At 43.1% G+C, this 25200-nt stretch overlaps 1 protein-coding gene across 1 annotated transcript in view; it reads left to right on the top strand.

The window, feature by feature from the left end:
* The first annotated feature begins 23226 nt into the window (after positions 1 to 23226).
* Positions 23227 to 25200, top strand: part of ENPP1 (ectonucleotide pyrophosphatase/phosphodiesterase 1) — an 87586-nt gene continuing 85612 nt past the window's right edge. Inside the window, exon 1 of the mRNA XM_075554536.1 lies at positions 23227 to 23471. Coding sequence (XP_075410651.1) covers positions 23229 to 23471 — 243 coding nt within the window. The 5' untranslated portion in view covers positions 23227 to 23228. The remainder of the gene's footprint in view (positions 23472 to 25200) is intronic.

Here is a 25200-nt window from a genome sequence, read left to right as displayed (position 1 = left end):
TCAACATGCAGGATCGAGAGAACAGCATTCTCCCAGGGTAAAGCTCAGAATGCAGGGAAGAAGGGTTGGGAGAAATAAGGAAAACTGGGAAGAAGTAGAAAGAGTGCTGTCACATTGTGGGGATTGCTATTAATGTCACAAATCAAAATATGGATCCATTTCAAAGGGAAAACACATTTGTTCTGTGGCCTTTCACCCAAATCACAATACAAAGTCTTGATTTTTTAAATTTAATTTAATCTTTAACAAGAAAGAAATAGGCAGCCACTTGAAAAAGAAAACCCATATGTAATGCCAAAATTAATTGCAGATGAGTAAAAGAGGGCAATGTAAAATGCTGAACAAAATAACTCTAGGATAACATTGGGAGAATTAAAAAATAATCTTAGAAGAGAAAATTATCTAAGGGTTATAGAAAATTCAGAAACCACAAATCCATAATAAATCAATGACTACATTGACCAAAAAATGCCACAGTAAACTAGGAAAAATCATAGAATGTATAATAAGTTAAGAAATAAATTAATAATCCAATAGAAAAATAGAGCAAATAAATGGACACTCAATTCACCAAAAAAGATACAAATTAATTTCTATGTCTGTATGCAGAATGTCAGAGTCACACATACTCTGAGAAATGCAAGTAAACATTCTCCTAACATATCCCTTTTTATCTATGATTTTATTTTTGCCAAACCTTGCACACTGAAGAGCCCTGGCGACGTATCGTTGGGCTGCTAAGCACACGGGAACAGTCTGAAATCCCCTTCCGCTTGGAGTGAGAAAGACGAGGCTCTCTAGGCTACCACCATGAAGTTAGTCTCAGAACCCCACAGAGGCAGTCTGCCCTGTCCTTCAGGGTCACTGTGAGTCGGTATCGGCACGATGGCGGTGAGGTTTTGTTTGGTTTTATTTACGCATCAGATTGACAAAAAGCCCGGCTGCTGTTATAACTTCAACAGTGGAGTGTGGGATTGAAACGCATGGAGTCCAGAGCCTAAAGCTGCCTGTGTGTCCCCTTGATCAAAATGTTAAGTCTTGCTGTACATTAGTTTCCTCATATGTGAAATATGGATACGTAGGATTAAGTAGCTTAAGGACACATATAAAACTCTTAGAATGGCTCCAGGCACATGGCATATGCATACAGCATACTTAACACAGAGTAGAACTCCACAGAGTAAAATCCAGTGGCTGCTTCTCTGGAAACAGAGAAATCAGCCTTTCTTCTAGACCCTTGGGTGTTATCAGGTGAACGTGTTAACTGTTTGCACTACCCAGGGACGCCCTTGGCATAGAGTCCTCTTGTGCTCAAGTTGATTCTGACCGACTGTGGCCCTATAGAAAGAAGAGAACTGTCCATAGGGTGCCCAAGACAATAAATCAGCAAAATGTCTCCTCTTTCTTCTGCAGGTGGGCTCAACCACTGACCTCTGGGTTACACTTAGCCCATCGTGCCACTTTGGAATGAAATAAACGAACACTAAACCAAACTCACTACATCAACATCATGTTGATTCTGACGGATCAGAACTGGCTGTGTAGGTTTTTGCTACTGTAAGTCTTTACAGGAGTAGAAAGCCTCCTCTTTCTCCCACAGAGCAGCAAATGGTTTCGAACTGCCGACCTTGCCATTAGTAGCCCAATGTACAGCCCACTATACACAAGGGGGGTCCTTTTTTGATGTGTAATAGGCACCAGTAAACCATTGCTATTAGTACTGTATTGATATGTTGGGGCAGGGGTACTAGAATTCAGACATTGTGGGAGATTAACTTCATTCACCCCACTACAGAGCAATTTCCCTGGTGAAGTAGTGGATTACACATTCAAGGCCCCTCCTTGAGAGAAAGTTTTCTGCCCTCATAAAGATTTACTGCTGCGGAAACCCAAAGAGGCGGTTCTATTCTGCCTTTAGGTTCACTGTGAATCTGAATGGATGGCCATGAGTGTAAAACATTTTTTTGAAAGATACGATCTAATTTAGCGCCTCCCTTTGTAAGTACATGTCCTGTAGATCTCGTCAGGCTGTGGGAAATGCATTATGGGCAAAGATCTTCATTGTAACAGTCTTTAAAGTAGCAGAATCAGACACAAACAGCATACCCAACTCCGTCCATAGAAAGTTGATTCAGTGGAATAGTGCAAAACAATTGAAAGCCTGTTTGTTGCCTTATGTGTAAACATGTAATGATACTTGACTCATGCCCAGGGGTAGGGCAGCTCAGCTCTCTTTGCTTGGCTGTGCTGTAAATACACACAAAGTGAGCCTCAGCAGAGGCAGGGGGTGAGTACTGGCTCAGTTCCTGGAGTATTGTAAATACACAGTAGGTGGTAGCTAGTGTTGTTCTCATTTATCATTTCTTTTCTTGATACAATAGAGTCCTATCACAACATGGTTCTGCATGTCGTGCCTCCGGTGGTTTGTATCCATGCCCATTTGACAGTCAGAACTTGGCTCTAAGCTTCTGCTTAAAAAAGAGCACCTCTCTCTATTGCTCCCAAGTCTGGTCTTTTAGCACCAGCTGTCGCCAGTCAGCACAGTGGTGGGATCCTGCAGGCATGGATGCTTTGGTGAATCCTTAATGCTCTTGGCTTCCTCTGCTTGTGATTGCTTCCCTCATATTTATCGCTTCCAGAGAGCCCAGCTGCCCACTCGTCTCATGTGCGGCTTTCTAGTTGTTGTAGACAGACAACAATGATGGAACACACAGCAACCTAAAGGGCTCACAGCTTCCTGCTTTGCACGACACATATTACTCTGGTGAAATGAAAATTTCTTGTGTTTTACCATCTGTGATCAAAAAGGTTCAAATTGAAAAGGTTCTTTATCATGAAGAATGTGTAAGAAACAACCCAAATTAATCTTTATGTTGCACTTTCTTTCAGGTTGCCAAGTATGAATTGCTGTAAAATCTCTTTGCAAAGGCAACTCTATGATTGAGAATAAAAACATAAATATCCAATTCCTTGTTCCCTGCTTCTATGGGACACGTGCTCAATATAAAGCCTCAGAACCCAATTAAATCAAAAGAAGACATATCTTTATTAGTTTCCTTCCGTCACGTCATCCTGAGACATTCTTTTAAATTTATTTCTAGCTACATCAAAAAGGCATTGCCATCAAGTCGACACCCAACTCACAGTGACCCTGTAGGACGGACTGGAACTGGCCCCGTGTTTCTGAGACTGAAACTGCAGGAGTAGAAAGCCCATCTTTCTCCCGATGAGCTGCTGCTGATTCCCAATGGCTGACCCTGGGGTTGGTTAGCAGCTCAACGCTCCTGCTACGTCAGGGCTTCCCTTTAGATTAATAGCTTTTCTATTTGTGATGACTTTGTTTTCTAAGTATGCATTTAAATTTATTTTCAATATATATTTTACTTAAGATATTAACTTATCTCCTTTCTTTTTTGCAAATGTATTTGCTTGAGTTACATTTCTTATGTATATTAGGGGTTTTTGTTTGTTTGTTTGTTTATTTGTTTTCAGTTTTGCCTCCTTTTATGGCCATCCAGATCAATGATTAGATCCCAGGGATGAGGAATCTGGAGGGCTTTTAAAGGTAGGAGCCTACACTCTTTCTCTCTCCTTAAAGAAAGAAAAAGATGAACTATTCTGGGTTTCAAAGACATCTTTGAAAACATATCCTGAGTAGTTAGTTGCATAGCCCATAAATGTACATCAGCATTATCAGCCCTTTGGAATGATTTACTTGTGGGTTCCAGAGCCTTCTTACTCACTGGGTCCCAGAACTCTGTGGGTCTGTTGGGGTGCCAGTGAGGGATCTTGCATAGTTCTTCTGTTTAAGAGAGAACCTTTAAATTAGGGGACTAGGATTGAAGTGTGAATAGACTTGAGCTCATGACTCATGGGTCAGTCTGACTCATTTCTTCCTATATAAAGATATTACAGAAACAACAATAGCCATGTTTCAAAATTGTCTGGGTCTGTGGCCTAATTTCCACTTCCCCTACTTAAGCCCAACTCACTTTTCCAATTTCTGTTTAATTCCTCAGGGCATCCTTCTTTAACCACATCCTAGCACGGTCTCAGATTGCTGTAGATCTGGCAGATCGCTCTTTTCCCTAGCACTTGCATTTTTCACTATTGTAATTCTTTTCTACTATTATGTCTCTGTACTTATTTGAAAAATATGCATCTCTTTTCATTACACTTTAAACTCCATGAAAAGGCTAATGTTTTCTAACTTTGAATCCTCAGTCTAGAATAGAGCTTGGCTTGTAGTAGATATTCAATAAACATCAGGAAGTTTAAAAAGTTGGTGAGAATGGTGATACCAGGAGGGTGGAGGGAAGGTGAGGGAAAAAAGTGGAACAGATTACAAGGATCTACATTTAACCTCCTTCCTGGGGGATGGACAGCAGAGAAGTGGGTGAAGGGAGACACTGGACGGTGAAGAAATGACAAAATAATAATAATTTATAAATTATCAAGGGTTCATGGGGAAGGGAGGAGGAGAGGGGTAAGGGAAAAATGAGGAACTGATACCAAGGGCTCAAGTTGAAAGCAAATGTTTGGAGAATGATGATGGCAACAATGTACAAATGTGCTTGACACAATGGATGTATGTATGGATAGTGATAAGAGTTGTATGAGCCCCCAATAAAATGATTTTTTTAAAGCTAGTGGGAAAATTCCATTATATTTGAATTCCATTTTCCTATAAACTTTTTGATATCCCTCTTGTTGAATAAACAATTTTTTAATGGATAAATGGGTAAAGTCTCCAACACACAGTGGATACCAGGCATGACCAGCATATGGCAGTGCCCTGTTGTAGCCTACTGTTCGTTCCCAGGAAGAAAACAACCCAGACCGCCGATAAGTTCAAAAGAAAAAGTTTTACTTCCTGCACAGGGAACGTCAGCCCTCTTTGTGAGGAGACTGCGCGGTGGCCTGTCTAATTTTCCAAAGGTTTTATACTTTTGCAATGTGCAGGTATGCGAGCAAGCAGAGTACAGAAACAGGATATTGTGGTTAGCCATTCTTAGTTGAACAATAACTGCTCTTAGTTCTTCCAAGCCTTCTGAACATACATCTCCAGAGCATGTACACAGGTACAGAAAAGAACTGGAATCATAGGGGATCCAGGACAGATAAACCCTTCAGGACTAATAATGAGTAGCAATACCAGGAGGGTAAGAGGAAGGTGGAGGGAGGTAGGGGGAACTGATCACAATTATCTGTCTATATGCTGCTCCCAGAGGGCTGGACAACAGAAAAGTGGGTAAAGGGAGACATTGGTAAGTATATGACATGAAAAAATAATAATAATTTATAAATTATCAAGGGTTCACGGGGGGGAGGAGGTGGGAGAGAGAGGGGAAAAAAGATGAAGCTAATACTAAGGGCTCAAGTACAAAGAAAATGTTTTCAAACTGATGATGTCAACAAATATACAAATGTGCTTGACACAATGGATGTACACATGGATTGTGATAAGATTTGTTCAAAGCCCCCAAAAAACAATAAATAATTTTTTTTTTGGAAAATAACAAATACATCGTTTTGCAAAAAAAAATCCGTTTTTTTGGGGGGGGAGCACCCGTTGATGTATATTATAGATTTGTATTGATAAATAATAATTTCAGTGAATTGTATATGTGAAATAATTTTCATATATGTTCTCTGATGCAATCTAAACTGTATGTTTACCTGGAATGGTCTTAATTTTGGACCCCCGGTGGCTCAGTGACTAAAGTGCTTAACTGTTACCTAAATGGTTAGTGGCTCATCCATCTACAGTGTTCCATTGGACAAAGATATGATAGTCTTCCTCCATAAATATTTCAGTCTTAGAAATTGTATGGTTCCGTTCTACTATGTCTTGTAGGGTCACCGCATAGTTGGAATTAATTGGATGGTAATGGGTATCAGTTTTGTTTTGGTATTTCATTTTACTTAAACAGTTAACATTTTAGTTTAAGTCCTTATCAGAATTTCCCTAATCATAAGGCACATAGGGTAAGACATGTTTTATCAAGAATAAATGTATTATCAGGGTTCATGAGTAATTTGTAGCCAAATTACTTACAAATTTTAAAATCTTCATTCTTTTCATTTTAATTGAAATACTTGAAGAAAACTTGCAATTTTAAGACTCATTTTTCTTTAGGAAAAGTACAGTAATTTCAATCATAAGGTAAATTTCTTATAATCAATGATTGGCTATTATGATTCACGGCCATCAAGGGAGCTCCCACTCAGCGACCCTCTGGGTCAATGAAGCGCTGCCCCTTTAGGGATCCAAGGCAGTAAATCTTTCCAGGAGCAGAAAGCCTCATCTTTCCTTGGGGAAGCAGCTGATGGATTCGAACTGCTTATCTTGCATGAGCAGCACCACACATACCCACTCTGCCACCAGAGCTTGTTTTATAACAAAGCTACCAGTCTAATCAGGTTAATACATGTTTGAGGTTGACAAATAATTACCATCTCAAATGTTATATTTGTACTTAATTTCTTAAAATGAATTTATTCATAACTCATAGACAATAAAATATTTTGAAAGTTTTCTTTTCACTGAAATAATTCTCTGAATATATTATTTATACACAGCAATATGATTTCCTGTCAATCTTGTCCTCACACACTGATTCACGGCCACTGAGTGATTTTGACTCCTAGTGACCTTGTAGGGCAGACACCCTCTAGGTTTCTGAGACGGTAACTCTTGACCTAAGTAGGAAAACTCATTTTCCTCCTGATAAGCAGCTGACTCTTTGGTTAGCTCAACATGTAACCCACTACAGTGGCAACGCTCCTGAATCTTTCCCTAGGAGCAAGAATGTCACAAAACATATTGAGTTCAAATTGTCTCATCAGATTTTTAAGTACAATTGACTTCTACATCTGTGAGTTTCACACTCACAAATTCAACTAGTTGCATGGGTAGAAAATATTTAGGATGTAGGCAGGGTGGAGTGGAAAGGGGAGCTGATTACAAGGATCTACATATAACCTCCTCCCTGGAGGACAGACAACAGAAAAGTGGGTGAAGGGAGATGTTGGACAGTACAAGATGTGACAAAATAATCATTTTAAAATTATCAAGGATTCATGAGGGTGGAGTTAGCGGGGAGGGAGGGGCAAATGAGGAGCTGATGCCAGGGGCTTAAGTGGAGAGCAAATGCTTTGAGAATGATTGGGGCAGGGAATGTATGGATGTGCTTTATACACTTGATGTATGTATATGTATGGATTGTAATAAAATGATTTAAAAAAAGAAAAATATTTAGGAGGTGAGAGAAGCAATTATGTGGTCAAAGCAACCAATCCTTCAAAGGAACTTAATGTGCTATTTCCATAGCATCTACATTGTAATGGGTATTGTCAGTAATCTAGAGATGAAGCAAAACACATTGTTACTCTGCTAGAGATCAGAAGTCTAAATCAATAATTCAACAGGCTTGTGTTACTATTGGGAAGATCCCGTTTTATCTATCTATCTATCTATCTATCTATCTATCTATCTATCTATCTATCTATCTATCTATCTATTTCAAGAAATAGTAAAATTCCAAGCCTTTTAATCTACTTCTAGAGGAGTCCTCTCTTCCTTGGACTCTGCTCCTTTCCTCATATCGTACACCCTTTTGTTTCTATTGTATGTCTGAGTACTGACTTGGACCCTCTGGCCTGTTTTTGTATAAGGAGCCTGTGATTTCATTGCGCCCACATAATCATCCAGGATGATGACCCCATGTGAATATCTTTTATTTAATCTCATCTTCCTTTATCTCCTTTATTGCATACATCTGGGCTATTGGTACAGGGACATTTTTGGATGGCCAATATTCAGCCTACCACACTACCTCTTCCAGTCAAGATTTTACATATAAAAAAAATAAACCCACGAAAATTAGATTACAGAAAAGTTAAAAGTAAGGGACATTTTAAAAGAATAAAGTGGAAGGTAAAATTAAGATGATGGTAAGCAAGATCAAGGTGAGCCACACAGCTCCTAGATTAAGGTCCTGAACTTTAGAAGTTCACTTCTGGTTCCCTCACATTTTGGCTTCTCTCCAAATGCCTGCTCCGTTGTTTTCTTTCTCGGTGGATGAGGAACCTCTGGGGACTTAGCCTGTATGTACTCACCCAGTAAGGTCTCTTTCAGTTACTCTGTCTCTGTAATGCTACTTCAACTCTGTTGGTGCAAAAGTCTCAAGTGAGAGAAAGTCTGATTAGTTACAGCTGGTGGGGAGAGGTCAGATTCTCACAGGCATCTTCCCTGAAGGCAGTCTCTGCCAGACTGCTGTCTCCCCACACCACGGGGGGTGGGCCTTCTCCCTGCTGCTAGAGACAATGGATTAATGGTCTCTATCAATTGAGCCAGGGAACAGGCCAAACTGATCTGTGGCATCCAAGGTTAGGCTGCCATCCTGTACCTAGGATCCTCCCATCTTGTCACATGTATACCCCCAATCCCTCCTCCTCCTATTGCGTGTATTTGCCTAGACCACCCCCTCATTACTGTATTACATATAGTACAACCCCTTCCTGTGACATATATCCTCACCTGTAATTAGGGGGCTTGCATGCCCCCCCCCCGAAGATAAAAGCCTGGGCTAGCATTAACTCTCTCTCTCCCTCCACGTGGACCACCAAGCAGGACTGAAGTGAGCATGCTACCATGAAATGTGTGTGACTCCATTTATTTCAATACTTCTATCTCTCATGCTCTCTATAACTTTACTCTAATCTTTGCTTATTATTGCTGTACAATTGTGCCTACCAGACCTGTAATGATGTGTTAGGGGCTGGCTTCCCCTGACAACAGCGGAGTTAATAGATGGGCCAGATTGCTGCTGAGACCCCTTTCTCTGATCATGTCTGTCAGTCTGATTATAACGGCAGGACCTTGTCCCAAGGTTCCTTCAAGTGACTCTGAGGGAAGTAGGTGTTTTACAGGGGACTCTAGGAGATAGTGCGAGAGACTGCAACCAAGGACTGCATATTTCCAATTTGAGATAAAGTGACTTTCCTACATTGTGCTTCCCCGACCTTTCATAAACAACTCTTTTTTCCATTTTAAAGTTTTATTAGCATAAGAGCCCCCATTAATAAAAAAGAAGTGGTAGAAAATCTTCTGATTTTCTTCAGGAAATGTGGATTGTGGTGATGATTGTACACTTCTTAATACGATTGAAAAATTGTATGATATGTGAATGACATACATAACTCTTAATGTTCTGCATTGCAAGCTAGTGTTTACGTCTATCTATTCTCCCCACAGTGATCAATCATTTCATGAGACTTATTCAATCTGTATGCGGAGAAAATCATCAGAGAAACTAGATTATAAGAAGACGAGGAAGGTGGCATCAGAATTGGAGGAAGGCTTATTAACAACCTGTGATTTGCAGGTGATTCAGCTTCGCGTGCAGAAAGTGGGGAGGACGTAAGGCACTGGCTGAGAAAGATCAAGATTGCAGTCTTCAGTAGGGATTACAACTCAATGCAGAGAAGACAACATTCTCACTACGGGACCATCATGATCAATGGAAAAACGGTTGAAGTTGTCAAGCATTCTGTCTTGCTTGACTCCACAATCAGCACTCCATTACCAAAGCAGCAGTCAAGTGATGAAAGTATGTGTGGCACTGGGCACACCTACTGCACTGAACTCTGGGAGTATTGAGAAGCAAGGGCGTCGCTGGGAATTAAGGTGCGCCTGACCCATGCCACGACATTTTCTAAAGCATCATATGAAAGTTGGACACTGAGTAAGGATGACTAAAAAAGAACTGGTGCATTTGAATCATAGTGTTGGAAGAGAATATTGAGAGACCTGTGGACTGCTGAAAGGATAAACATACCTGACTTGGAAGAATTACATCCAGAACACTCATTAGAGGCAAGGATCAGAAGACTTTGCCCTACATATTTTAGACATGCTGTCAGAAGACCAGTCCCTGGAGGGACGTTATGCTTCATAATGGGAAGGGGCAATGGGAGCGGGTAAGACCCTTCAATGCGTTGGATTGATGTACCGGCTGCTACAATGGGCTCAGGTGTATGAACCATTGTGAAGCTATTCAGGCCTGAGCAGCGTTTAGTACTTTTGTACATAGGGTAGCAATCGACTCCACAGCACCTGGCAACAACAATCCTCTCCACTGGCTCGGAACTTCAGAGGAAGATGGCCCATTCTGATTTTTCTCTCTTATCCGCTATGCGTCCAGCCCTTGATAGACTGTAGGGAACCATGTGTGTCTCAATAGCACCTATGAAAATTTTCTGGATTGATCTACATCTACTACATCGAGTTGATTCCAACTCACAGCAACCTCGTAGAACTGAGTAGAAATGTCCCATAAGAGTTCCACAGTTGCAAATCTTCATGGAAGCAGACTGCCGTATCTTTCTCTTTTGGAGCCACTGGCGGGTGCAACCTGCCAGCCTCCTAGTTAGCAGCCAAGTGCTTTAACCTCGCAGGCATCAGGACTGGCTTTGGATTGATGTCGTTAGATGTTAACCCCCCAACTTGTTATTCATTTCTGTATGTTCACATGTCTTCCTTTGGATTAACTTAGATAACTATTATTCCATTTTATCTTGCCTATTTTTCCTAGGTCTTTGTTTGGTTTATTAGTTGATCTAAGACTTATGTTCTACGTGGCTTAACACACTACAATCTGTTCTCAAATCACTGTCTGACAATACTCATGTAATTGTGGAGTCCGTGGCGCTCTATCTCCGTTTTCCTAACCCATTCTTTCCAAGAGTCCTGCCATAGGCACTCCTCTCCTTCTGTTTAAGAATAAATCCCCAAATGGCATGCAATTAATTTTGCTTCAATGAACTGTAAAGAGATTTTTAAAAAGGACATAATATCCCTATTTCTCTAAGTATTAATGATTTCCTGTGCGCTCTATTCCCTTGGAAAGATTTAAATTTACATCTGATATAATTTTCCTTCTGCCAAAGAATTATATTGAGATTTGTGATATTGCAATTTTATTGGAGGATATGCCCTCCACTTTAATTTGCTTCCCCCCCACACAAAAAAAATACTTTAATTGGGTAAAGCATTCTAAATGGACTTTATTTATTTGTTTATTTTATATCCTTTATACTTTAGAACACATAGTGTCCCTACAGGACAGGATAGAACTGCCCCTGTGGGGTTCTGAGACTGTAACTCTTTGTAGGAGTAAAAAGTCTCATCTTTCTTCTATGGAGTGGCTGGTGGTTTTGAACTACTGACCATGTGGTTAGCAGCCTAATGCATAACTACTACACCTATAAGTAAATATTATTAACTCAATGGAAGTGAGTTTGGTTTTTTTGGTTTTTAAAAATTGTGTCTACATTGTCTCTGGATAGCATATATTCTGTCAAAAATATTGTTGTATCTGTCTCTCTCCCTGAATGTAATGCCTTTTTTCCCTCTCTGGCTACTTATATTGTGGGTTTATGGGGTTTTTCTTGGAAAGTTTTAAACTATTTACTGTTAAACACTTTTTCTCATATCCCCGCCCCCCATTTTTTCTGGAATGCTAATGACATGTATGCTAATCACACGTCCCTCAGTTCTGTGATGGTCTATTTATTTCTTTTTAGCCATTGTTTTCTCTGGGTGCTTTATTTTACAGCAAAGTTTCTATTGTGTTATTAATCTCATTGCCCTTTTCCCCTGCTGTGCCTAAAATGCTCAGTGTATTTTCTTTTCAGATATTGTATTTTTCATGTGAGAAGTTACATTGGGAGTATTTTTAGTGTCTTTCATTCTTCTCATCATACTTTGTTTTTTTTCCCCCGAATTTCCTGAGTATTTGGAGAATGCTTGTAATAGCTATTTTGTGCCTTTATCTGTAATACCAACATCCTTCCCATTTCTGAGTCTTTTCTTATTGATTGGTTTTCTTCAGGGTTAAAAATTATATTTTCTACTTTTTTGGATGCCTGGTAATTTTTGACTGAACATATGATGAAGTGAATTTTGTGTTGCTGTATGCTAGATTGTGTCATACTCTTGAAACAGTGTTGAATTTTGTTCTGGCACACAATAAGTCTTCTTGGAATTAATTTGACCTTTTAAAGCTTTGATTATAAGCTATTACAGGATGGACCCAGTGCTGCATTTGGTCTGGGACTAATTTAACTCTATTACCAAGATGGATAATGAATCCTAGCGGCCAAGCATTGAGCTACTAACTAACCCCAAATTAGGGATTCATAGATGAGGCTGTCGGCTACTATAAAGATTCATAAAGCCATGGAAACTGGCATGAGATCACTATGAGTCTGATTTGAATGGATGACATTGTGCTTGTTGTTGCTACACAAGATGACCAAGGTACAGTTACCATTAGCTTGCTAACGTCAGGGTCAGCAGTCCACACCCACCAGCCACCCTGAGTGAGAAAGACGAGGCGATCTGCTCCTGTCCAGGATTTAGGGAACCCGAGTGGCATACTGGGTTAGGAGGTTGGCTCCTAACTACAAAATCAGCTGTTCAAAACCACCGGCTGCTCTTTGTGCTCCCGAGTTACAGGAGCAGTTTTACTCCATCCTATAGGGTTGACAGAGGGTCACTGTGAGTTGGCATAGACTTGAAGACAGTGAGTTTGGTTTGTGAGATGCAACACGTATGTCTGTGTAGCCTTATTTTTCTTAAAATATTTTAATTCACCTAAGTGCCACTCTACATACAGTTTTAGTCCTTAAGTTTTTTAGTTAATATAATTTGGACATTTATGTCATACCTACACTTGCAGATAGACCCCATCTTTTAAATATACATAATCATAGTATAATTTAAAAGACAAGAACTCCCTGCCATTGAGTTGATTCGAACTCACAGTGGCATAGGAAAGGGCAGGACTTCCCAGGGTTTTCTAAACTGTGACTCCTTATAGGAGTAGAAAACATCATCTTTCTCCAGAGGAACCGCTGGTGGTTTCGAACTGCTAACCTGTTGGTGAGCAGTGCGACGCCTAACCACTCTCCCCTATCGAAGGGCACATAAGTGGTGCACAGAGCTATTTTAAACAAACAATGTTACTGTGACCACATCAGTTACACAGCTTTTCTCAAATGTGACTGTAGACCAAATTTCTATTAATAGAATTACTGTGTTAAGGGACATACTCAATTTTCACATATATTGTTAATTCACCATTAAAAAGATTTCATTGATGTATACTCTTGACAGAATTTCTTTAAAATAGCTATTTTTCTAATCCTTGCTAACACTAAATATTATCCAATTGCTAAAATGGTATTACTCAGATAGCTATATGTTGGAAATTCTGTGTTCCCTTGATTGGCAGTGGTTTTTTTTTTATCATTTTATTGGGGGCTCATATAATTCTTATCACAATCCATACATCCATCCATTGTGTCAAGCACATTTGTACATTTGTTGACATCATCATTCTCAAAACATTTGCTTTCTACATGAGCCCTTAATACCAGCTCATTTTCTCCCCTCCCTCCCCGCTCCCCACTTGCTCATGAACCCTTGGTAATTTATAAACTATTATTATTTTGTCATATTTTACACTGTCAGATGTCTCCCTTCACCCACTTTTCTGTTGTCCATCCCTGAAGGAGGAGGTTATATGTAAATCCTTATAATCGGTTCCCCCTTTCTACCCCACCTTCCCTCCACCCTCCAGGTATCGCCACTCTCACCACTGGTCCTGAAGGGATCATCTGTCCTGGATTCCCTGTGTTTCCAGTTCCTATCTGTACCAATGTACATCCTCTGGTCTAGCCAGATTTGTAAAGTAGAATTGGGATCATGATAGTTGGGGGAGGAAGCATTTAGGAACTAGAGGAAAGTTGTATGTTTCATCATTGGTGCCCTGCAACCTGACTGACTCGTCTCCTCCCCGCGACCCTCCAGTGAGGGGTGTCCAGTTGCATACAGATGGGCTTTGGGTCTCCACTCTGCACTCACCCTTCTTTACAATGATACGATTTTTTTGTTCTTTGATGCTTGATACCTGATGTCTTCGACACCTCGTGGTCACACAGGCTGGTGTGTTTCTTCCATGTGGGCTTTGTTGCTTCTGAGCTAGATGACCGCTTGCTTACCTACAAGCCTTTAGGACCTCAGACGCTATCTCTTTTGTTAGCCAGGCACCATCAGCATTCTTCACCACATTTGCTTATGCACACATTTGTCTTCAGTGATCTTGTTGGGAAGGTGTGCATCATGGAATGCCAATTTAATAGAACAAAGTGTTCTTGCATTGAGTAAGTACTTGACTGGAGGTCCAATGTCCATCTGCTGTTTTAATACTAAACCTATAAATATATTTACATATGTACATGCCTGTATGCAGACCTCTATAAATGCCCCTTGCCTCCTACTTCTTTCCTCTATTTCCTTTTACTTTCCTCTTGTCCCACTATCATGATCAGCCTTCATTTGGGTTTTAGCAATTTCTCTCGGTTACATTTCCCTTGCTGAATCCCTACCAGTCCTCTCACACCCTCCTTGGAGGGCATTGTTTTAAGTGTCTCTTGGTCCTGTTTTCTACTTTTGCTAAATGATTATATATTTTATTAAATTGCCATGTTTTCAGATGGATTATAAAATTCTTTGCACCGTAGGAAGACAGATCTTTCCATTTCTTATTCCTTCATTCTCAACAAACTCAACCCTATTTTCATGGACTAAGTAGCGATCTAAAAGCTACCAAGTATTTTCTGATAATCCCCAATTAATTCCCACCCACCACCCCACCCCCACAAAAAAAACCCTTGTCTCTGGATTTAAATGTATATGTTTATATTTTTATCTTTTGGAAGTTTGCTGTGCGATAAAATATGAGAGAGATGCCCCTTTTAATCTTACTTTGACAATAGCTTTTGTTTCTAGTGGCAGAGGCATGGAGAGGTACCCCCATGCTCTGGATTATGAAAAAGAAGAAATCTGTCCTAACCCAGACTAGGCCTCAGCATTTAATACCTTGGATGATGTCACCAGGGAAGAAAAGGACATCCTGATTCTCTGGGATTCACAGCTGCAAAATTCCTCCCTAGATCCCAAGGCTTCAGATTAAACAGTAATGATTCTACCAGATGTTCTCTCAGAAGGATGAGGAGGAAGCGCACGTACTTGTCTGTGTCTTGGTCCTCTGCTTCCCATGACTGCCCCTAACGGACTTCCAGGAATGCGCCAACAGGAAAGATGGGATGCCCTATGTTGGAGAATTTTACAAGTCTGGTTCTTCCTTACATACGTATTATTTGTGGCTTTACGCTTGAAAAGAGTAGCCATAGATAATAACTTTGAAAAAAGCAACAACATTCTCTTTGTGACTGTGTGTAAACTTTGCATCTGCTTCAGATCTTTGAGGGAGATAAGATGGAGACTTGGCTTTATTATGGCAACCCACGCAAAGATAAAGCAATTGTTATTGTTAGCTTTCAGTTCCCAAACTAGGACTTGAAAGCCCAAGTATTGTGTAGAGAGAAACTTTCCAGGCTTGAAGGCCCTGACGTTAAGTTTCCTGGTTAACCCTGGGCTCAGGAGATGATGTACGGGAAGTCCCTGCTACACCACCTGAGGGGAGGCTTGGCACACTTCCCTGTGGGATGTGGGAAGGAGAAGAGGCAGCAATGAGGTAAGAGAGGAATTCAGATACCTTTACGATGGCTTGCACCTTTGGTGATGTGAACTCTAGGACGACTGAGTAGAAGCCCTGCCTTCTCGGAGGAGCTCTGCCAGCAGCACAGCCCCCTCCTTCAAAGAGAAGGCTCCCTCCAAGGACTGAGGGCAGCCTCCCAGGTAGCGCTTTCCTTCTTGATGTCTAGCAATCCTTCTCATTGTGAGGGACCCTGTAGGGCAGAGTCACCCCTCACTCACTGCCATCGACTCACAGGGACTCGATAGGACAAGCTAGTACTGCCTCTGTAAATTTCTGAGACCGTAACTCTTTATGGGAGTAGAAAGCCTCATCTTCTCCCAAGAAGCAATTGGGGATTTCAAACTGCTGACCTGATTTCGGTTAGCAGCCTGATGGGTAACTACTGTGCCACTGGGGCTCAGTGGGACAGAGTAGATCTTCCCTACAGGGTTTCCTAGGCTGTAATCTTACTGAAGCAAACTGCTGTCTCTTTCCTTGCAGAATGAGTTGTGGGCTGGAGGCAGCGGTCAAATGCTTAATCACTGCAGCACCAGGGCTCATGGACCATAGACAGGGGAGGGGACCCCTGCATTTCCTTAGCTGTAAAGGATTCCTCAGCCTCGATGGAGCTAGCAATAAACCAGCAACTCCTCAGAAGTTGCTCTGAGAGGAGCAACGACTGTATGGCAGGGAGTTTGGTTTGGGGTTTTAACCCTCACTGCTAAGTCACTCCAAAGATACTGAAAGGTTTGAGATCACGTGGTTTAGCTCCTTCTCCACCTCCATCTCTTGTACTGTGGGACAGGGGGACTTAGAAGAAGACTAGATTATTCACTTAGGTCATATACTGCACCACTGAACAGAAGTGAGTAACTTTGTCTTTTGTATGCGCATTTCTTAACATTCATTAAGATTGACAAAGAACAAGCACATAAGTAGAAAGAATTGTGTTAGTAGAAATTTGTTCCCTCAGGCGAAGCTGTTCTTGAAGAATTAATAATACTCAGAATATTCCAACAAGAAGACAAAGAGAGTGTAGTCAACAATGCTGTTTAAATAAGTGCACACAGATGTTCATAGCAGGATTATTCATGATAGCAAACACTAGAAACTGTCCAACTGTCCATCACCTGGAGAGCAGATAGACAAACAATGGCACATCCAAACAGCGCAGGAATGACTGGTATTTGCATCCATTTTGATGAACTTCAAAACATTATGCTTGGTGAACTAAAATAACTGCTTTTCATAGGATACCATTTGTACGTCTTTTCAAAACAAGGCAAAGCTATGGACAAAGCAGAGCAGCTTGCTCAGGACCGGGGTTATTTTTGCCGTGGGGTGCCGCTTCGAACTTATCGATGCTTCCCAGCTGCAGCCCTGGCGGTGTAGTGGTTACATGTTGGGCTGCTAACAGCAGTCAGCAGTTCATAACCAACAGCCGCTCTGAGGGGCCAAGAGGGGACCTTCCACTGTAAAGGGTTACAGTCTTGGGAGCCTCCAGCAGCAGTTCTGCTCAGGCTCACAGGGTCACTGAGTTGGCACCTACTCAGTGGTAGTGAGTTTGGTTTCTTGAGGGATCCCATTTGACCGTAGAATTAACACAGCGGGTTTGCTTGCCTAGCTACTTTTTAGAAGTAGATTGTCGTGTCTTTCTTCTAAGAGTATCTGGCCCAAACAGTTGGCTAATAAGAAGAGCAGTTTAATGTAAATTTGTGTGAAGGATCTTCTTAAGGTGAAGGAAGCGCTGTCAACTGGATTAATTGTGCACAACTGTGGCAATTTCCTAAAAATCTCAGACCTTACACTCACAATGGGTAGATTTTATGATCTACAAGGTCTGTCTCAATTTAAGAAAGAACCCAAAGCAGCTGGTGCCAGAGCAAGCCCAGGGATTTCAGAGTCATATTGCACCCCAGAGGGCCTTTCGTGCCTGTGATCTTTCCGAGCTAGGTCACTGGACCTGTCTTCTGAGATGCCTCTGGGTACATGCAAAACCCCAACTCGTGGGTTAATCAACTGTTCATAAAACCTCAGGTGCACCACCCAAGGACTACTAAATCTTATTAAAAGCCCAAACCCACTATTGAGCCAATTCTGATTAGTAGCGAATCTACATTCGGTTTCCGAGACTGTGGGTCTTGACATGAACAGAGAGCCTCATCTTTCTCCCTTGGGGTGGCTGAGGGTTGGACTCGCCACCCGTGGGGTTAGCAGAGCTGTTCAATTCAGATTATCTGGAAACTCTAGTTTGGAAATGGGGAAGTGTCAATAGGACGTGGCCAAGATTGAACAAACAAGAAAGTGGAGAGTTAGGCAGTAGCTCCTTTTAGATGGGGGATGAGGTTTCTGGTTTCCCCAGTTCCTGCCACTTCCAATTACATCGTGAACTCCTAGGTCCACTTCACTCATTCCGTTACCCGACCGAACACTTAGTTGTCTCCTCCATCCCAAAGAAGCAGGCTGCCTTCCTGAGCCCATGTGCTCTGACTTTGTAGATGCACTTGCAACAGCAGATTTCAAACCTTCCCAATGTTTATGAAACCCTGCGTCATTTATTTAGAAATGGCATGTTTCTGTTCCTGAGGAACAGTGTGATTGGGTTGTCAAGGTGTGGATTTGAATGTAATATTAGGGAGGGTATAATGTAAAACTTACTGATTTGCTTTTAGAAGTAATAGTGCAATTTTATGGCATTATTTGTTAGAGTTTATGTTGAGGAAACCCAGGCTCAGAGAATTCTTATAATCTGTCCAAGGCCACCTAATTATAAGTAGTTTTATGTCATTGTTGTTGTTCCAAAGGGGATGTTTTTTTGTCCTTACTGAAAAGAAAGAAACATCAGGATGTCTTACAAAATATGAAGAATACTACAGGGGTGGGGGAAATGTTTTTAGGTTTTATAAAGATTAAAGAGCCTTGTGGTTTTCTTTTGGGATTTGGTTGGATGTCCCTGGCATTTGGCTGGAGACTTCGAAGGAACTGGAGAACCTTTAGAGCAGCTGCTAAAATCATGAATCTGCAGCATATTTCTTTCTCCTTTTCTTTTTTAAGGCTGAGTTGTTTGTTGACTCTGAGAAGTCCCAGTTCTAACACAGATATGTGGATTTTGTTTCATGCGTCAGCCTTATCTATAACTAGCGCTTTAGGCTCCAAGGGGTTGGAGAGGCATGTTTAAATATTTATGTTAAAAGATACAACTTTAAGGAATCTTATACAATCTTAACCTTTCATCCTGACTGTTGAGCTAGCCAGAGCCCTTAGTGCTTTGAGATTAAGGACGAGGCACTCACGGTTCACCTTTGCACTGACCAGACACATGAGGCTATTCTGTCACATGAAGCTGTCCATATGCCGATTTAGAATAAACACACAGGCATTGAGATGTCTATCGTTGAACAACAAGAGATATTTTCTTTCCTCTGATTATTCCGTTTTTGGCATTTCCCAGCGGGCACAGGAGGGGGCCCGAGCACAAGACAGAGGCCACATCCTGGTGGCCGGAGCAGGGGGCCCACCCTGCTGATAGGTTGCATTTTGCTAGGCCTTTCAAGTGTTGAAAGAAATTGTTTTTCTGAATTGTGTAGACAGTATTTTGCAATCTGGAGAATTCATTCACGCACCTGGAGTTCCTGCTTCTTTTGAAGAAGCTGACACTGTGGCCACACTGGCCCTCGGTTCTGTTGGATTTTAACAGGCCCTGGGGTTCACCTTCTGCCCTAAGCACAGGAGACTGCCTCTCTCCTTCAAGTGACACCGAGGTGTTGAAGTCTGTGACCCTGCCGACTGAACTCTGACTCTCTAGATGGGGGACGTCTTCAACATGGCTGCTTGTCTTGGGAGGTAGGCAGTAACATTAGGCATTTGTTTTATGAAGTTCAAGGCCACTTTGGAATGTTGACGTTTAGAAGTTTTAATGCTTATTTCAGCCGTCTTAGTGGAGCAGATTTTTGTCCTTAAATAAAAGTTTTGGAAAACACCTAAAGGACTACTTACAGCTAAATTTGGGGTAAATTATACATATAGAAATATATTTGGAAATATATATATATATATATATATATATCTGTGTTGGCATAGTGGTTATGCATTGGGCTGCAGGGTTAGCAGTTCAAAACCACCAGCTGGTCTTCAGGGGAAAGATGCTTTCTATTCTCATAAAGCGTTACAGTCTTGGAAACTCACAGAGGCAGTTCTACCCTGTCCCATAGGGTCGCCATGAGTCAGAATTGACTTGATGGCAGTGAGTTTGGGTTCTTTTGAGTTATGTACAAATATGTAGGTGTGTGTGACTATAAAATAATGAAAACTCCTTCCCTTGAGTGGTTTGTAAGCTGACTCAAAGGGTAATCATTTTTTCTTATCCCGGAGTCTCAGTAATACTTGAGAGATGGCCTTGGATTCTGTCAGATGTCAGGCACTCATCCTCAGCTCTCAGAATACCCTATGTGTGGCTCTAGTATACACGGAGGCTTGCATTCTACTTTATTGATATGTTTTTCTTCAATCCTCTCTGTTTTCTTAAGGCCGTGGTTTGCATAGTCAGGGGCAAAAGACTGCACTGAAGTAACTAATAATAACAAACTCCCTACCATCCAGTCAATACTGACTCATATTGACCCTACAGCGTGGAGTAGAACCTTTGGCTTTCCGCATGGACACCCTGTAGGACCAGGTAGAGCCGCCTCTTTGGGCTTCTGAGACTTTAATTCTCGATGGAGTCCTCACAGAGGCTGGTGGGCTCAAAAGGCTGCCCTGGTGGTTAGCAGTTCAGTGCTTCGCCCTCTGGACCACCGGGGCTTCATTACTTCATGAATGAGTGAATGAGTCTTTTAATAGACAGCATATCGAGTTAACTGTTTTCAAGTGGTCCACACTCACTTCATGTCCGTGAAATATTCATTCTCATGTTTCTATATTTGTGTATACCCATGTAATCAAATTGAACTCAAAATCCATTTGTAGATTGTTTGCACCTTCTGGGTTACTGCAGTAAGCCCTGGGTACAGGCTCAGCTGAAAGTAACTGCTGTCCTCTGGACAGGCCAGTCTGACTTTACCACTCACTCGTGATTTTTCCAACGGATGGGGAAGGACTTGCAAAAGAAACAAACTCAAGGATGGAAAAACAACAAAGAAAACATGCCGTGGAGAATTATAGTCTACTGTTCGTAGTGAAGTTTGTGGTAAAGTCAAAATATAAAGTTTATCAAACTGCTTCCAAATGCATTCAAGTATTTGACAATTTGCTAACCAAGCTCTAAGCTCTGGTAGCACAGTGAGTTAAATCTTGGCCTGATAACCAAGGTTGGGAGTTCAAAAACAACAGCTGCTCTAAAGGACAAAAATGAGAGATTCCATTAAGACTTACAGCCTCAGAAATCCTACTGCTCTGTCTAATAGGCTTGATGTAAATCAGAACAGACGTATTGGCACTAGGTAACCAAGTATCAGGAGTCATGCTGGTTCTAGTAGTTAAAAAAATATATGTTTATGGTTATTGGTTTGAACCGAAACAGCTACTCTGGGGAACCTAGCAATCTATGTTAAAATAACAACCTAGGTGGCGTTCTGGCCACTCCTTAGAACAGGCTTAAGGAGGTCTGTCTAACACAATGGGTTAGACGTTGGATTGCTAACTGCTGGATTGGTGGTTCAAACCCACCAACCGCTCAGAGGAAGAAAGATGAGGCTTTCTGCTCTCATAAAGATTTATGTCCTCCGAAACCTACAGGAGCGTTTCTAGTGTGTCCTGCAGGGTCACTGTGAGTCGAAATCGCCTGATGGTAGTGGGTTTGGGTGGGTAGAAAGGACTTCTTGCACTCAGCAGCAGGGGTTAGGAAGGAAGCCCTCAAACCTGACTCTCCAGCAAAGGAGGCTCAATAATGATTTGTATCTGTCTGTTGGTCTGACGCAGATCTGCATAGGGGAGGATGTGGTGGTGTCCGCAGTGGTCTGGAACTGCTGTGCACTATGGAGGAAACTGAAGCCTGCAGGGCAGACCGAGACAAGGCCTCCCCCACCTTCACCCCCAGCCCCAAGCAGAGCGGGCAGGAGCTCCCAGCAGCCCCCGGCCTGGCCTCACATCCTCTCCTGAAAATGTTCAGCCTGCAGTCTGCCTGGTCCTCCAGGGGCAAGAAATAGGGCTTAGAAACTGACAATCATGCCAAAGAGTGAGGTTTCCTATTAGAACGTGTCTTTTTAATTCATCTTCATCAAGAGCACATCCTTCATCTGTGATACACGTAGCTGAAATGACTCCTGACTTCCAAATCAAACATTACATTGCACACTTACATTGACCCCGAGGACAGGGTGGATAGAGCTGCCCCTGAGGGGTTTCTTTCCAAGACTGTAACTCTTGACGAGACAAGAAAGCCCCTCTTTCTCCCCGTGGTACGTAAGCAGTACTCAATCAGGCTCCGATTCTTTTCATAGCAGCTAAACCTGTCTTGCTGCCCTTCGTATTCCTTTTCTCAGAAGAGATGTATTTCTCTGAAAAATCACTGTGTAATAAAAGGTTTCCTTAAAAAGAGGAAGGAAGAAAAAAAAAAGAGCTAGACAGCTAAAGCCCTACGCAGCAGTTCTGTTCTTCACCAGGCCACCCCAAGGGACAACCCTGGCTGCTAACACGTGCCAGCCAACTACAGGATGGAGCGACACTGTCACACTTCCCACATGGCAAGTCGGAAAGAACTGATGAGTAAGAATATTCAGATCATCCAAACCAGTAGCTGTCAAGGCGATCCTGTCTCACAGCGACTCCGCACGTGTCAAGGTCGAACTTTGCCAAATTAGGGCTTTCAGCGACTGTTTTTTTCCAGAGTGTCAGGTGTTGCTTTTCCCACCAGGGACACCCATGGGTGGGCTTGAACTACCAAGCTTCTCTTTAGCAGCGACAAGATCTCAAAAGCCACACAAAACCGCGAAGAACGAAACATCCACCGTGTGTGTATGCGTGTGTTAGCATCACCATACATTTTAGGTCGAATCTTCCTTTCAGGACAAGGTAAGGATTGGGTGTAGCCACGTTCCGAGGGAATTCTTGTCTCTACGTTGGAAAAATGAAAACCGCCTTCCCCCATGCTTGACCCAACGGCTCTTTTCCACCTCGGTCCCCACGGCGCGGCCCAACACTGCACCCTGGACAGGTCGCCAGTCTCCTAGCAGCTGGACGCGCATCGGCGGCGGCGGCATCCTTCCCCTGTCGTCCTCCTCCTCCTCCCCGCTCTATTTTGGGGCCCCATGAGCTCATGCGCTCTGCAGACCACACTCTGCCATTCCGGACCCGTCCAGCCCGCGCTGCGAGGCCGCGCAGGGCGATTCCTGCCAGTGTGCGTCCCGCCGGGCCCGGCCGGGGCGCGGGAAGGGAAAGGCTTTGGGCAAAGTCAAGACACGCCCACGACAAGGACCAAAATAACCCACACGCAGAGTGCCCGAAATCAGACAGGAAGCCAAATAATCCGGGGCGTCGATGGCTCTCCCTCACTTTTGCGCGGGGCGGGGGGACCCGAGCCCAGGCTCCGGCCGGGAGGGCGGGGCGGCCGCGGGCCGGGGCGGGGCGCCGCGGAGCCTATTAAAGGCGGCGGCGGCGGCGAGGCCGGAGCGCAGGGCCACGATGCAGCGCGACGGGTGCGCGCGGGGCGGGAGCCGCGGGGGCAGCGAGAGCGGCCACGGCGCCCCGGAGGGCTCAGCGGGCAACGGCCGCGACGCGGGCGGCAGCCACGCCGCCGAGGCCCCCGGCGCCCCGCCCGCGGCCGTGTCCTTGCTGGCCCCGATGGACCTGGGGGAGGAACCGCTGGAGAAGGCGGCGCGCGCGCGCCCCGTGAAGGACCCCAACACCTACAAAGTGCTCTCGCTGGTAGGTCGGGCGGGCCGGGCGTCCGCGGCAGGGCGCGAGGCGGCGGCCTCTCCTGCTGCCCGCCGCGCGCGGTCAGCACCCCGGCCCGGAGAGAGGCAGGCTTCTCTGCCGCTGCGCCCGCGCGCGCCGCGCTGCGGGTTTCTGTGCGCGCTGATCGATCTCCACCGCCACGCTTCGTCCTGATCCCAGCGGCAGTTCGCGTCCTTGGGTCTTATTGTTTGCTGGGAAAGAGACTGTTAACAAAATTGCCATCTTCAGAAATTCACCTTTGGGTTTTCTTTTTCCTTCCAAAGAGTGGAGTTTTCGCGGGAAATCTGATCAGCCCGAAAGTTGTTGGTGTAGTAGATTGCAGCTTTTTTGAGAGCCCCTTTGGGTGGCTCTGGGTGCATCATTGAACACTTTTTTCTTTGGGTTTGTTTAGGAATTTCCTCGAAGTTACCCAAAAATTCCAGCCATGTTCTCATAATGTGAAGGGGAAAAACCCTCTTTTACCTGTGGGCTGCAGGGTTTTCGTTGCTAACCAGACTGATGATTGTAAAATGGGGACCACTGCAACCCCGTTACCCATGACAATGGGCTACGGTGAGGATGGAATGGAACGCATCAAAATATATTGAGAACTGCTGGCAGCGCCCTAGATACCAACCGCCAAGATGTTTTATCTTGAGCCTACCTCCACCCAATGTAACCTCCCCAAACCCCAAACCAAATTCACTGCCCTTGGGTCGATGATGACTCATGATAATCCTATAGGACGGTAGAAGTACCCCTGTGAGTTACCAACACTAACTATTTAAGGGAGTAGAAAGCCCGGTCTTTCTCCCTTGCAGTGACTGGTGGTTTCGAACTGCATACCTTACAGATCACAGCCACAAGCGTAACCACTATTCCACCAGGCCTCTTTAATGTCTTATACAACCAATAAGTGAAACACACTGCCATTGAATCTATCTCAACTCACTGTGAGCCTGTAGGTCAGGAAGAACTGCCTCTATGGGGTTCTGAGACTGTACCTCTTTACAGGAGTAGAAAGCCTAGGACCAGGTGGTGGTTTGGAAATGCCTATCAGCTCAAGGTGTAATTCCTTGCATCACCAGGGGTCCTAAGGTGAGCTTAAAACACCTCCAAACTAAGCCTAAGGATCAAGTGGCCCAACCCCCATAATGCGAATGTCTCAGGAGACTTTTTGTATCATATATCACTTTATTGAGAATAGGACCCATAATATTGATGAGAACTCACTTTCTTTTTAGTTTTTGTCTGAATTTTCTGTCCCCTTTTTGCAGCCAGATCACTTAATCGTTAAATGTTGGCACCTTCAAGTGTTTATGGCACAGCAGTTGTATATCAGATCTGCATGTTACTCCAATGCAAACCTGTTTCTAAAGATGGCTATTGCCTGGAGACTTTTTCCAGCTGCTAAATTCAGTTTTCATATCATTCCTACCCAGGTGCCTTGCGGTCATCAATAAATAATCAGCTAAAATAATCAGCAAAGCTGTGCCTTTGGTTTGAGCATCACTGTTGACAGCTGCAATCTTTTTGGTGAAAAACTTTCAGTTCCATTTTGATTAGCTACAAATGGAAATTCCACATAGAAATATCTTGAGACTGATGGCTGCAAGTAGGAAAATTATGACTTTTTAATAATTCCAATCAACTCACTATCTTGGTTGATGCTATAACAAAAATACCGCAAGTCGATCAGATATATCCAATCAAAGTTTAT

The sequence above is a fragment of the Tenrec ecaudatus genome, chromosome 7 (genome assembly GCF_050624435.1).
Source record: "Tenrec ecaudatus isolate mTenEca1 chromosome 7, mTenEca1.hap1, whole genome shotgun sequence".
Lineage (NCBI taxonomy): Eukaryota > Metazoa > Chordata > Mammalia > Afrosoricida > Tenrecidae > Tenrec > Tenrec ecaudatus.
Note: the sequence above shows the minus strand (reverse complement) of the source record. Positions and strands in the feature narration are given on the sequence as shown.